At 45.7% G+C, this 14,716-nt stretch overlaps 1 protein-coding gene across 2 annotated transcripts in view; it reads right to left on the minus strand.

The window, feature by feature from the left end:
• The window catches only part of LOC135388456 (cytochrome P450 3A8-like), a 93,311-nt gene that overhangs the window by 75,903 nt on the left and 2,692 nt on the right, over window positions 1–14,716 (minus strand). For both annotated transcript variants that reach the window (XM_064618030.1, XM_064618031.1), the window contains exons 2-3: window positions 781–877; window positions 24–76 (exon numbers count right to left, since the gene is read on the minus strand). In XM_064618030.1, coding sequence (XP_064474100.1) covers window positions 24–76; window positions 781–877 — 150 coding nt within the window. The remainder of the gene's footprint in view (window positions 1–23; window positions 77–780; window positions 878–14,716) is intronic.

Below are 14,716 nucleotides of genomic sequence, written 5' to 3' on the forward strand. Positions count from 1 at the left end.
AATAAGAGCTCCAACCTACTTACCCGAAAATATCTCCGTATTTCTTGCACCACTTTGTGAGGGCTGGAACTCGAAGCTGTGAACGGGAGGGCAACAGAACCATATAGGGTGAAAGGGTCATATAGAGTTTTCACAGTACGGACCTTTTCCACAAGCTAGCCTGTATTTATGCTATTCGATCTTACACGATCTACTTTCGTCCCAAGAGCAACATTTTTTTTTTTATATAGAGAAGCGTTTTACTTAGATGGTAGAACGACTGACTATTTAATATTAGTTAACTTCGGTATTTGGTCCTCCGCTCCCTTCCTAACTTTAAGGTAGAGTTCGCTCTCCAAGCATCAAATCGTACATGTTTTTGCTTCCACGGGCATTGTATTCCATCATTTACCGAATTCTGACCTTCACTTCTTGCTAACTTAAGTTTATTATCGGCATTCAAAATCTTTGGTATAAACTGTTTTTGAAATTCGCACTGTGGAAGACATGCGCGACATCAAATGGGACATCAGGTGGGCTGTTCCCTGATGCGGAAATATTTGCCTCTTGCTGCAGAAAATACGTGCGGAGGAGGTGTGGGACAGGGCGCCTATGCGCCACAGAACCGTCACGCTAGCAAGATTATGCGCCGCGCCCTTTTTGCCGCCTGCCATGACAAAAATACGAATAAATGGAAATGGAGATAAAGAGCTCGCAGGAAAGCTGTGTGGAATCCAACACCCCTATCAGGCATCAGACTGTTTCCTTTAAGAAAGGAGATTTCCCCGACTGGCACCTTACCCCGTTCTCGTACTCGAACAGGTTGCCCCAAAGGAGGTTCGGTTCTGGTCCGGGAACGTCCATGTCCTTGAAGACGCTGTATTGTTTCTTTCTCCATCTTCGAGCCAAGAAAGGAGAGCACATTAATACGAGCAATCGCTACAAATCACAATAGTAAGACATTGAGTACGTTCTAGTCATCAAGCAAAAATTCTCACAAGTCACAATCATCAAGTCACTCACAACCATGCTCGTCATCATCAGCGTGCCCTTGCATTTAGAATGAAACAGTTTCCACCTCATTTGCTTATACATGGAAACCGTTACGGAAAACACTGTCTCCAGATTTATGACCTCACTTCACGTGGCCGGCGCAATGGTGATATCAGTTATGTTAGAGGGGAATCGTAAACCATGCAGGGTATCGAAGTAACTACGGTTCATAAGCAACCTGCAGGGAACACCAGTGAGGCAGAGTTCCTCGAAAGTACAACTAGAGTAGCCTCAAAGGGAGGGTCGCATCCGTTCCAGCAGATTATGAAACTATAAAGCGTCATTTTATCATTCGTTGACGACTGATCACAGTATATACAGTGCCTGGCGAAGTAGTTTGGCTGTTATTCGATGGAATACATGACAAGGGCAGACGCCGGATGTATGCCGGGATTCCCTCTCTCTCGAAAAAGGCGAAAACGTTGTTCCCTATAGTACCAATCAAAGCACGGCGTTGAGAGAAGGGATGCCGCGGTGGTGCGGGCGTCTGAACGGCGCCTTTATCCCATTGAAACACAGGAGCGGTCATTTCGAACAGATGTGCGTGGAACCCTCTGGCGGTCGCTCGTGTCGAAATCGCCATTACTTCCCGTTCACCATATTTCTTTGAAGGGACAGACTCGTACAGCGTGGGCGATTAGCCAAGACTACCTTCACGGGTACTGTACACATAGAACCTTCAAAGCTTCGTTCTGAATAACCATGTCGTTTTTGAGGAATTTGTCGAAACGTGCCGTAATAGCAGACGACGAAACCTGCGCTTCACTCTCATGCAACATCACGCTTGGCTTCAGCCTGCAGGTACGTCCCCGTATTCATGGCAATTGGAATACGCGGAAGCTAAGTCACGTGTTTTCTTTCCGCGAGTATTTAATGTGGTCGTTAAATAAACACGCACTCTTTCTCAGTGCACGTCGCCAGCGACGCTTCATTTCGACACATGATCAGTGTTCAACTAGAATTGTAATGGAAGCGCGCGTAATATATTTTTGGTTGGATGTGTAATGAAACTGCGTGCGCCGGTGGCCGACGACTTCAGATTTGTGATTGTTAGTTTGGGTTGTCCTGAGACTGTTAACCCGTCTCTGGTGATTAACATATTTGTTCAAAACCATCATGTGGGCCACTTCGTCCAATGTACGTTTTTTGCCTGAGAACTGAAAGAAAATGTACGAGAGCGACCGCGGTCCCCAGACACTTCTGAAAGTCGTCTGCTCACGCCGGTGCACTAGCGCGCACAAAAGCAGATGATTTCTGTATCCTATCACGGACTTTCCCGCAGGGCGACGTAGCCGTTCTTATTCTTGCCAGCACAGATCGCGGCATGCTGTGCGATCTTTATCAATTTAATTCCAGTATTTAATAACCCTGAAGTGGTTTGTCGGGTAAATTTGCAGTATTCAATTTTCAACAAAGGGCAATTGACAGGTACACTTTATGAGAGGGGCAGGGGCTACGAGACCGTCACGAGACCGCCACGAATGATGTTTCTAGTCCAGCGTGCTTGTCTTGCAGACCGTCATCGGACTTGTAGTAGAAGGATAAACGCGCAGCGTTCATCACAATGCAGATATCAGAACTGCAAGACAATCACGACTCCGGTCGTCTGGTTTAGCAGCTGGCCTGTGCATGCTCTCGGGGTCACATGAGCGGTCACATGGTAGACAGGAGCACCCCAGAATGCAATGCGAAGGCTGGCACGCCCGTCCCAATAGCAAAAAGTTGCAAGTTAACTTCCTCCATGGTGGAACGGCTGGTCATAGCGGTTTAGGAGCAGTGTTTTCTCGTCGTTTCAGGCCATTACGACACTGTATCATTTTAATTTGACTCGAGTGAGTACAACGAAGTTTCTTCAGAGCCACCGTTGGACGCGGACGTCAACATCCGTGCTGCACAGGTGTTTTCCGCGAATAACGAGTCTTCCTTCAGAGCCTCATCTACGATAGATACATTTTTGGTCCTATCAGATTTGTGTCGATTATAAAAGGAGGTAGAGTCAGCACCACCTTGTATATTCGTACCCGTTTGGATCTTCTTTTTACGTACACCGCCCGGCTGAGTTAGCATATAGGAGCACCCGGGAAGAGGATAGGAACAGCGTGGCTCTGCAACACTTTTCTTTCTTGGAAGACTTCTATCTTGTGCATCAGACGTGCTCTGATGTCGGGCATTTCAGATTGGAAACGTTCGGAACATATCTACTCTCTGTCGAATAATTTCAGTCATTCCAGCCTTTCGGAGCTCTGCATCCCACTAACGGCGTTTCATCTCCCGGGAAACGAAACTAAGCAACACCCCACGTAGAAATCACAATTTTATCACATTAAACATAAATTTGTCAATAACCGTAAGAGTAACAGAAGCCTGTGACGGATTTTGTTCCGAAGTCTCCATTTAATGCATTGGCCGCTTTGCCCTATACGTACACAATCGCATGAGAGTGGCAGCTCGTATACGACGTTTTCCTTAGGCTCAACAAAGTGACCGAGGAAGCCTCAACAGCTTATTCTTGCAGGAAAGTAGTGCACGAACTTGCTGCTGTAAAGCCACTTTCTCACATACAGTTCTTATACCTCCTGAGAGAAGGGGTTGGGACGGGGGGCATGAATGCTTTCCCGGGGTGCAGAGAGAGGAGCAGGAAGGCTCTACTTCACTACAAAGACGCACATTCGAGCTTGGCCAATAAATGCCTGGCGCGTTCCATCATCCCCTCAGCGAGAGAGAAATCGTGCGGACACTGCGTATGTGACTCTTTTAAATTCCAAGTAAGCCGCCTGGAACAAGCCGGATATTCCCAGAGCAAGATTAGGGAATGTTTTAAAAAAGTTCGCGTGCATTTAGGAAAACGAAATGAAGACAACGTCCGTGATAGAGACAGGCCTGTGGTTATGCCGTATGCACATAGGCTTTCTCGCAAAGTCAAGAAATTGGCTGTACAGCGCCAGGTACTATTCTCCTGCAAGAATAAGTTGTCCTCCTGTCGCCCCAGGATTGTAAACGAGCCGAAGACAGCCTGCAAAACAGGGCACAGAAACAGCTTTGTTTAGCGTAAAGAAAAACGTGGTGTACGAGCTGCCACTCTCATGCGGTCGGTCGAGTGTATATTGGGCAAAGCGACCGATGCGACTGCGAGAACACGACAATTCCCTATACAATTATCTACTTGCACTGGCGGGTATGCACACGAGAGACTGCAAGTGGGTCGTGCGATTTCAGGATGCCAAGGTTATAGGCAGACACCCAGATAGGACAGGCTGTGAAATCACCGAAGCCGAGAAGATAAAACAGAAAGGCACTTCGTTTATAAGTTTTCCTTGAGTTGTGCTGCGAGAAGCTGAAAACAGATTTTTGAAAAAACAGTAGACTCTACTAAGGCGACACCGCGGGTTGGAATCCTTATACTTCCTTGTATAAAAACTTGCTGTCTCTTTTCAATAAATCTTAGTTGTTAGAAGACAGTTGATGTTGTGCTGTCTTCGTGTTTGTTTCTGCCGAAGACATGAGCGGCTTGAACCAACTATCCCGGTCTTCTGCACTTCCCGATCCCATCAGCAAGGGAATAAAGCATGAAAAGCAAAGAAAAGTGTTCTATGCTGTGTCGTGTGTGTTTGTCTCTTTTAGCGCTTTTATAGTCAAGGAAATGTGTATCCCGTTTGAAACTCTTAAAAATAACATTTCAAAAATAAACGCGTAAGTAGCCACGGTTAATAATAAGACTCCCAGGATATATGTCTAAAGATCAACGTACAAAAATAATCGCTCAAATATTCCCGTGTAAATAAAAACGCTAAGGAATCCCCGGTTAAGAATATGTCGTTAAAATAAGCCGTTTCAGAATCCCCAAAATCAACCACATGGCTTGCTACTGTCACGTGGTATAGCCGCGAGTGAAACAAACAATCCGGTTCGACAACATGTACGTCAGTGTAAAGCGAACTCAGAGCACACGCACGAACAAACGAGCGCTCAGCACTGCCACATTTCCCGTCGATGCTTTTTCAAGCGAAATAACGGGTGTGTCCCGTTGGAAACCATTAAAAATAATCTTTCGAAAATAAACGCGTAAGTACCCACTATTAAAAATATATCTCCCAGAATATGCGCATAAAAATCAACGCACAAAAATATTCGCCGAAATATCCCCGATTAAATAAAAACGCTAAGGCATCCACGGTTAAGAATATATCGTTAAAAAAAATCGTTTCAGAATCCCCGCAAATGCACCCTACAGTTGCTAGAGTCATGTGATATGGCCCAAATCAAGGTGAACTGCAAACAAGGTGCTTAAACTAACCTCACATGAGCAAACTAGCCTAAACTATCCTAAACTAACATAACATAACATGATATAACCCGGCGTATATTGCAATCAGTCCGCTTCCGTTCTAGATGGTGAGGGGATTTTGAAACAGTTTATTTTTAATGGTGGATTATTAAACGGTGATCTCTAAGCGGGGATAGTAAGCGGTTTATTTTAGGAGATATATTCTTAACTGTGTATTTTTTAAGCGGATTATTCTTGAATGTTTTATTCTTAAACGTTTATTCTTAATGGTGGATTTCGGGGACCCCCCGAAATGACGCTGGACATGTATATAATGCATAGGCTTTTCTATACTAGAAAGGAAAACATAGCAACAACACACACACAAGAAATATAGCAGCCATGACAGACGACTAAGTAGAGGGTGGGTGCGAACAAGGGCAAAGACCACCAATATATCGGCTTCGTCTTGCTGCTATCCTCTGCGTAGAGGTACATATCTATCACTCCGCTGTCGTGTTGGATTACAGGACATATTTTGAAACAGTTTATTTTTAACAATATATTTTGGAACAGTTTATTTGTAACGATATATTTTGCAGCGTTATATTTTCATAGTGGATTCTTGAGCGATTGTTTTTTGGTCGGGGATTTTTGCGCGGTTGATTCCTTACCGGGGAATTTTACACGGTTTATTGTAAAACAATATATTTTGAAAGAGTTTAAAGGATTTATTCTTAAAGATTTATTAGTGTAACCCCCCACAAGCCCAAATGTATGTTTTACTGAATAAAGCAATGTACTTCTATTCTTTCGGATCGAGGTAAACAGCGCAGATCGATCGGATTGACTGATTGATTGATGGAGCCATCCGAGACGCTAAAGAAACGACGGATACTAAGCCATCGCAGTACACCCTTGGCTGCGTTGCTCAACAGGTCCGCAGATCCAAAGCTAGGCTCCTCCCTTTGTTTGTAGGCTCCTCCACTCGACGAGCACCTCTACTGAGCCACTCCCTTTAGATCAACGGAAGTGGAGTTAGCTGAGTGTCGGCGGTGTTTCCGGTGTACTAAACGTGTCATAGTGCCACACAGTGCCAAGGATTCACGAGCAAACATTTGCTGTCCAAAATGTTGCAGGAGTCACGCCGTACGTCCACCGTCGTGGATGCATGACATATACTGGACTCCCCCCACGAAAGCCGTCAACCGTGTGACAGACAATAAGCGGAGGATTTGCAGAGACAATATTTTCAGCAAATGCGCTTTCCTTTATGTGTGCCACCAAGGCACGTTACCGGCGCCATACTCTTTGGAGGATACTTCGCAGGAAGGAGACTCAAGATGTCATTGCCACGCAGGTGATCAAATGGAAGTGGTTGCGCTACACAAACGCTAGTCTGATATTCGAGTAATCGAAGCTGTCCTAATGAATTTTGAAACTGCCTTAAAATCTCTTACGCTTTCCTATCTAGAACAGAGACAGGAGGAGCCTAAGCTGTCATGCCAGCCCACCTACACATAAGACGAGGACTGTCCGCACTTCCAGAGCAATCGTCCTGTAAACAAGAGAGTCCCTCCAACGATTCCGTTACTCCTAATGACCCACGTACTGAAAACGTATATAACAATAACGAAATTATATAACAAAAATGCTTCAACTGAGATTTGTTCCGGACTCTACGCCGTCGGGTGGACATACGGTCTAGGAAGGCAACTTGGCACTGTTCCAGGATGACAAGGTTCCTCGACACATCTGGGAAGTTGCACGTGTCAGCGAGCTCCATCAAACGGGGAGGGTGCGATTGTGGTGTTGCAAAATTAGGCTTCCTTCCAGGTGGATTACAGACGTATGTTGCAACATAAAACAAGTCCGTGACACATAATGCACGCTTAGGTTTGGTTTGGTTTGGTTTGACATGGACAGGTTAACAATGGTATAGCATTGGTGGACGCCCAATACGTTTCGTCGATGGTATTTAATGTAGTCTTGGTACCACCTACAACAGTACAGCGCAACAGAATGTGGGAGTTAATTCCACGAGGCAAGGTGAACGGCCAGTACAATTCATTCTTGTTTTGGCAGGACTTAACAGCACTAATTGAGGCCACACCCCGCATTATGGTATCGCTGTGTGGAGGCACATGGGCACACGGGCAACAAGTAGACGCCCCTGCACACTATAATGAGTTATATGGTGAGCGGTCGACTCCGTGAACTATTAGTTGATGGATGGATGGATACCTTCGGCTCTGAAGCGAAAAACTAAATAAATAAAAGCACGATATACATGTCTAGTGGCGCAGGAGCTGGCCGGGGACGGCTTCCTTTTATCAACTTCAAGAACGTACTCTAAAGAGGGTTCAAGCAACCGAACTCACAAGGACAACTACAGACAGTTGAACGTCGTAGGCACGGTACAGGAAGGCCATCTAATTGCGCTACAAATCCTCACTAAATCATACGCGGAAACTAGAAAATTCTGCTTCAGGCTGCCCAGAGAGTACAATCAAAATTATTCATAACACGCTCACTACAGCCAGACAGCCAGGCTATACGCTTACCTATACGTTAAGCCCGGTGAGCCATCGTGCACAGTGCTAGGGAAGGCTCACCCAGGGAAACTCAAAACCGAAAGGCCATTGGAGTTCCCCTGAGCAAGAGTAAACAACTAGACAATGATGATGACATGGAAGGAGTGCAAGGAACGTAGCCCTTACCCCCCCCCACACTCACACACACAGTTCCAGCAGTACCTCGTCCCCTTGCCGCGGCCTGGTGACTACAATATTAAATCCAACATTTGAGAAAACATCAGTAGGAGGGGCTCTTCCACCCCTCCTATTGCCGAACAGGCAACGCTCCCTCTTCATAACACGGAGAACCCAAAAATCGATCTGAAGATATTGAGCAAGACTGCCGAAGCGGCCAGCTGCATCAAATATGCACCACCCCCATCGTAATACCACATTCTAGGCATAACCTATGATAAAAGCCTAACAAACAGAAACGCGGAAATGTGAGCAATCCTGGGAGCACTGATGGCTACAGTGCACTGAATCGACAGCCTGAACCAGTAATAATCGAATCAGATTGAAAAGGCGTCCCCCCAAACAGTATGCAGCAGTTACGGAGCAGGACCTTTTTCACATACGCGTCGTATCCTAGCGGTTCTCCAACGAACCACGCTCGGCGCGCATCAAAACAAATCCGCGTGGGTAACACAAAGGACCAAAAGCGGTCCAGAGTGGGTCCAACAAGCTCGCGCCATTCGCGCGATCTCCCCAGTGGTCTCCATTTCTGTCGTCCCCATACTGCGCCATCTAGTGAAGACGGAGGTAATCCTCCCTGGCACCTGAAGGTCATATGCATGCGCATAGGCCATTGTGAAAAAGGTCCATTGCCACGAACCACAAATCTTCCGCCTACATTCCCTGCACTTCCACGGAACGCTGAGGCGCCAATTGTCATCAACCATCATGTGTGGCGCTTTCACCCCAGGAACAATTAACCCCACTGGACCCGCTAACACACCAGGAATTAGCGCACGTTCCGTAAACTTTTGTCCAGCACTGTACAACGCGGTTTCTTCCAATACCGCACTCGTGCTACACGCGGCAGTTTACTATGTCAAGACGTTCACCTTCCCGGCAGCTTTGCCTTTCTCACTTCCTTAAAGGCTGAAAAGAACCTGCGCTTGTGCACATGCTACACGTTCTGGATACCAGTCAACTGTAAATTCTTTGGGCGAGCCGTCTGCTACAATTATGTTTGGAGGCTTAAAGGTTTTTTTTTAAATTCCATGTCAGAGCCGCGAAGCAACTGTGGCTATGAGCGGCGTACAGACGTGGACAGATGGAGAGAAGACAGGAGGAAGGAATGGGGGAGAGGAGGGTTAGTATGCGTCCTGGGCGTTTCAGGGGGAACTGTGCCGACATTCGTCTGGAAAGTCTTCGGAAAACCCAGGGAAAACCTCAGACAGCACAGCCGATAACATGATTCGAACCAGTGTCACCTCCCAGTTTCGGCGTGGAAAGCGATCATCCTAATCACTGTGCCACGGGAGCTGGTGTGGCTTAAAGGTCAGCTCAGGGGAAAATGCATTCATTGTTCGCTTGAAGCAGTGACGTGACTGTCAGCTCTCGATTTGGCTCTTCTTTGCTTGCTTACTTGATCGCAGTTTCGCAATCTCCAACAATCGCAGGCTGAAAGATAAATCGAGTCTCCCCTACGTAGAGCATCGTTCTCTTGAGCTAAATTTGATCATCATCGTTTTCTTTCGGCTGGTCAGTACACAGAACTTCGTCTAAGTTGTTACTTTGTGAGAGATGCGGTGTGAAAGAACTGTGAGAATGCTGTGCTCCTCGCTGTACGAGCTGTTTCGCTAACAACAAAAATGTGTCGTACCAAGTTCCCAGTTGATGTAGTTCGTAAGTAGCAATGTAAGGTCGTCACGTCCTACAAATTCTCATTGTGCTCTTCTAGTCCACTGAAGTTGACTCCTAATGAGCTGTATGCTCATCCCCGATAATCACAATGAGGTGAAGTCCTTCATGAAAAAGACTAGAGCTATCTTTGAATCATCGCTTTCACGTGTGGCACGTTGCAAAACGTAATGGGTACATAGGTCCACCCTAAATAATAATAAATTAGGTCCACCCTATGTATGTTAAAATAGGTTCACCCTAAAATAATAAAAAGGTATATTGGTTGACAACATATGTTCTATTACAACGGTACAATTGGGGGCAACCTTTGCAGTTAACATTGTTGATCACATTTGTAGCTTAACTGTGTAGATGCTTTTTGCACATTTTTAGCAATGTTAGCCTTACCCGGTATAATTATTATCTGTGCTTCTCTTTACACAGGCCCCAGGAAAAAGATACGTACAGCAGCACTGGTGAAGCAACATACGGTGCTACAAAGATGATACCACAGCATCCTAAACTATATCTACTGGTGCACAATAGCAATGCCAATGAGAAGATGGTCCTGGTAAAGCGGCTCACAATACTATGGCGCATCGTGAATATTTGTATTGTGGTGTTACTTCACATATTTATGAACATCAAGGTGCAAGATGTGCACACGGCAACATTGGAGAGCAGCTTTGGTGACTTGCAATATTTCAAGCTAGCGGGGATTACTAAGCAGTTGTCCCACATTCCTCACTTCTAGGGACTGAAACATCAGAACAATAAAGAGAGGATAGCGGACGTACCTCCCAGCCGAAAGACATCCCGTCATTGTGCGCGCTACAAGTTTCCTTGCCTCTATGCTCCTTCTCTGTTATATCTAAGATATTTGGCTCATTTCCACAGCTTTTCGGCGAAATTATTTCGGCAATTGCCATTGCATTACGAGTGGGATTACGTGCTATACTGAGTAAAATGACCACGGGGAACCCATTTCCGCAAAGCAAACGTTAGACTGCCTTGGGAAATTTCGGAGTTCAATTCAAGAAATTAACTTTTCATCAACTGAAATGATATAAAAATGTTACAATATGTGGCAAAAGTTATTGGCAGAAAAAATCCCTTTACCGCATGTCTCGCACGGGCGCCTACGTTTTTTACTATGAATTTCTATCATGGTTTGTGGACCACCCTGTCCCAGCTAACTGCGAACATATTTAAAAAAATATATATGACACTTTTTCCAAGATGAAATCAATTGCAATATAGCATATGCTGAAGGGCACTCCTTAGGAGGGCATTAGCAAAGTCCAAAGGCGATGCCCTAATTAACTTTCATTAATTAACTTTTTTTAATTATAAGAGCTGAGAATATCCCAATGAGAACATCTGTTCCTTTCGGTCACCTGATATCGTAGCCGTTTTCAGAACAAAAATCCGTTCGATAGATCACCCGCAAAAAATTCATGAAGGAACGCCTTTTTCTTCTTTATTTTGCTCATTGCGCATCTTCGGAGACACGTATTTCCTTCATCCACAACGTGAGATGGGGAAGGAGCACAGTGGCGCCTCTCGCGTCCTCGAAAAAGATTAAAAGGAAACAGGCAACACTGGCAGATTAGGTTTCTTCGTTGAAGAAAGAACCTAGGCTGCGTTCCAATACCTCGCGCCCGCGAAGCCGCCTGACTAGACAGCTGAATAGACCACTTTGCTTGTCACTATTGGAACAGGCTTGCCTAGCCGAGGCGCCTGTGGAGCCATCTCGTTGCTCACGCAAGAAATGCGTACGGCGCAAGCAGAGCAGGACTCTAATGCGCTAAGTTTGTAGGACATTGTGCATAAACTGTCACCTTCACAACTAAACATGTGTTGCAACTCTCTACGCAGTTTTAAAAAAACATACCACTATGTGCAACTTTACATTTAAAGCCAGCTGCAACAGCGGGCACGCTGGTACCGTCAACGCGCGTCTCCATCCCGACTGTCAGATGGGCAGGCGTATAACTAGACGACATCGATGCGCACTATAGGCGGTAGCCGGCTGAATAGAGGACTTGGCGAGATTTGGAACGAGACTTAGCATGGCGGCACTTCCGGTTAGACCGCTAGGCAGCCGACTAACCGGGGTATTGGAACGCAGCCATAATCTGCCAGTGTCGCGCCATTTCAGTAAACCAGGGCACTGAATCACCAATATGTCTATTTTCATCCTACAGTCAGGCTTTCCTTCCCAGCGGCTCAGGAGCAGCGCGAATCTTATCTCATACATAAATTCCAGTGTCAGATAAACGAAGATCCAGGAATTCTTTCTACTATTCCCAACTTGCATTCCTAATCCAGCACAATACACACGCTCTTTTGTCTCTTTTCAGGCTCACAGGTACTCCCTCAAGGTCCTGCTGCACAGACCCAATCATTCCCCTTTCACTTAGTCACCAACCTGTGTTAGTCATGACAAAAGCGCATGCGCTGCTCTCTTTCCCTTGTACATTACCCTCTCCCATATATTAAGAGGCTACTTTGATGTCTTACGGGCCTGATGTGGTAATTTAAACTGAGACATGGCTTCGGGAGGATATCCAAGATAGTGAATTCGTCCCTGATGATTACACAATTTTTAGAAACGACAGGGACGGCAGGGGGGGGGGGGGAGTCGCATTAATGGTAAAGAAAGGTATCAAAGCTTTCCCGATGCAGTCTCTTGATATTGAGTGTGTTTTCTGCAGTGTTATAGTTAACGGCATGAACCTCATAATCGGCGCAGTATATAGGTCCCCAAGTGCTCCAATTTCTTTTCTGGATACCCTGTACGATTATATGACCACAAATGTCGGTATGTCGATCGTTAAGAGTGATTATTGCGGGGGACTTTAACCTGCCTTATATAGATTGGGGAACTTTGGCCATTACTGCGGGCGATTCTAGAAATGAAAGGGCTTTATTCAATATTGATTTTGCCTATGACCTGACACGAGTGGTTAATCAATGTACTAGAGTGCAGGGAAATGCCGCATCTGTGCTTGATTTGGCATTCCTATCAAAGAGATTGTCTGAGTGTCAGTGGGAGTGTGATGTTGAAGGTCTTTCTGACCACAAAATGGTCATCGTTAAGGGCATTTTGGGGGCAACTAGCCGTATTGTGTATAAAGTACAAAGTTTCCGCGATTTCTCAAGAGCAGATGATGTTTCAATTTTAGATATGTTGGAGCAGTATTTCGACGATTTTAATGGAGTGTGCAATATGAAGGGAGATGTTAAAGGACGACGGAAGCGAAAATAAGCTGCAAAGCTGTTTGCCTCATATTGCGATGTGTACCAAAACAATCCGGAATTTGACTTAGATTTACGTATATTGGTTAAAATGCCGCCACAATCGCGATATAAAATTCCGCCGCGGAGCACTCTGAGCCGCTGGTGAGCGTCGGCGCGCCGCCGTAGCAGACCACGGAAGTGACGCACGTTGGCTCTCCTGTTGGAGCTCCTGACTTTCATTTCGCGGTTGTTTTGCGATCGGAGATTGATTTTCGCGACAAGAAAAATTGTATATGCTCGTGAAGTCTTTCCTGGCTGTGCTTCAGCAACGCGAGGATATAGTGTTCCTTGCACAAACGACACACGGATAGACAGCAGAAGCATAGCGTCAAACATTGACTCACATTTATTACAAAGACAACACTACCGAGGCTGGCCCCCAAAATCCATCCGACGGAAGGTGATCTCATTCTCTCTAGGGATGAGTGTCTTACTGCTTACATTGACGGCTGTCTTACCTTGCGTTCGGCCAGGATATGTTTCAGAACAAACACGCTCTACCAGTCTGTGGTTGTTTCCGTGGCCGTATTGGCCATTGGCGCTCGACTGGCAATCGAGAGATGCGAAGTTCAAATTCAGCTGATGTCTGACTTTTTTGATGACTGTCATATTTCAATTGTTTCCGAAAGACAGGAATCTTATTCTCGCCGCGAATTCGTCTATGCCTTCTTGTAGACAGGTTAAACAAGACAAGTAGTGTGCAGACATATTGTTGACGAATGGTTCAAAACAAATACAGAGGTGCTCACTAGCCTTGGCTTGTCAACGAAGTACATCAGACTGAAAGAAGGAGCGGCCCCTTCGGTATTTTCACGAAAACGGAAGGCACAAATCTTTACCTCCACTTAGTATTTTGGTGTACGTCTGATTCCCGCTACGGAGAAAAAACGGGGACGAAGAAGCATAGGTACGAACCCATCTCTCATAGGATATATCACCATAAGACTTCCACGAGATCTCCGAATCGAACATCTTCAGGCGTTATTCGAAATTCGCCGTGTTTATTCCGTTCACCGGGCAGCCGCACATGGAACACGAGAGATATTTGACGTCACGCGCTCCTCAGATTTTCCCGCAATGCTTTGCGGCAGCGGGTGCGCTCCATGGGCGATCGTGTCGGGTGGGCGGCCCAGCGCGCTCCTAATCGTCAAAAATATGCCCATCCGTACAGTGTACTCGCAAAATACTTGTGGCACCATAATTCTACGTAATATCTAGACCTTGTTCGCACCGTTTTCTGCAATGAACAAATTTTGCTTCGGTTGTCCTTTAATGAACTGTGGAGATATTTTGCTAATGTGGACATTTGAGTATGGAGAGACTTGTGCCTATGAAAACTCGTAGAGTAAACGTTCGTAGACCATGAATTACGCGTAATATAGTTTACATGAAACGCCGAATAGCCAGGGCTCGAAGGCGGAGCGATCCATCAGCGCTTGCGGCCTTAACAAGGCACTTGAGAAACTTCCTAAAAGAAGCCAAAGTAAGATACTATTCACAGACACTACCATCATTAATTGGCTCAGCCCCGCAAAAATTCTGGCGTTCTATAGTGGCAAGGGATCATACACCTAAGTGCGTTGTGGAAAATGGTGTTCCGCTTACTCCTGAGCTTGCGGCGAATTCTTTTAATCAATATTTTGAGTCTGTCTTTGTACCTGATAACGGGAAAGATATAGTGGTTGAAAAA

Source organism: Ornithodoros turicata, chromosome 3, assembly GCF_037126465.1.
Source record: "Ornithodoros turicata isolate Travis chromosome 3, ASM3712646v1, whole genome shotgun sequence".
NCBI lineage: Eukaryota > Metazoa > Arthropoda > Arachnida > Ixodida > Argasidae > Ornithodoros > Ornithodoros turicata.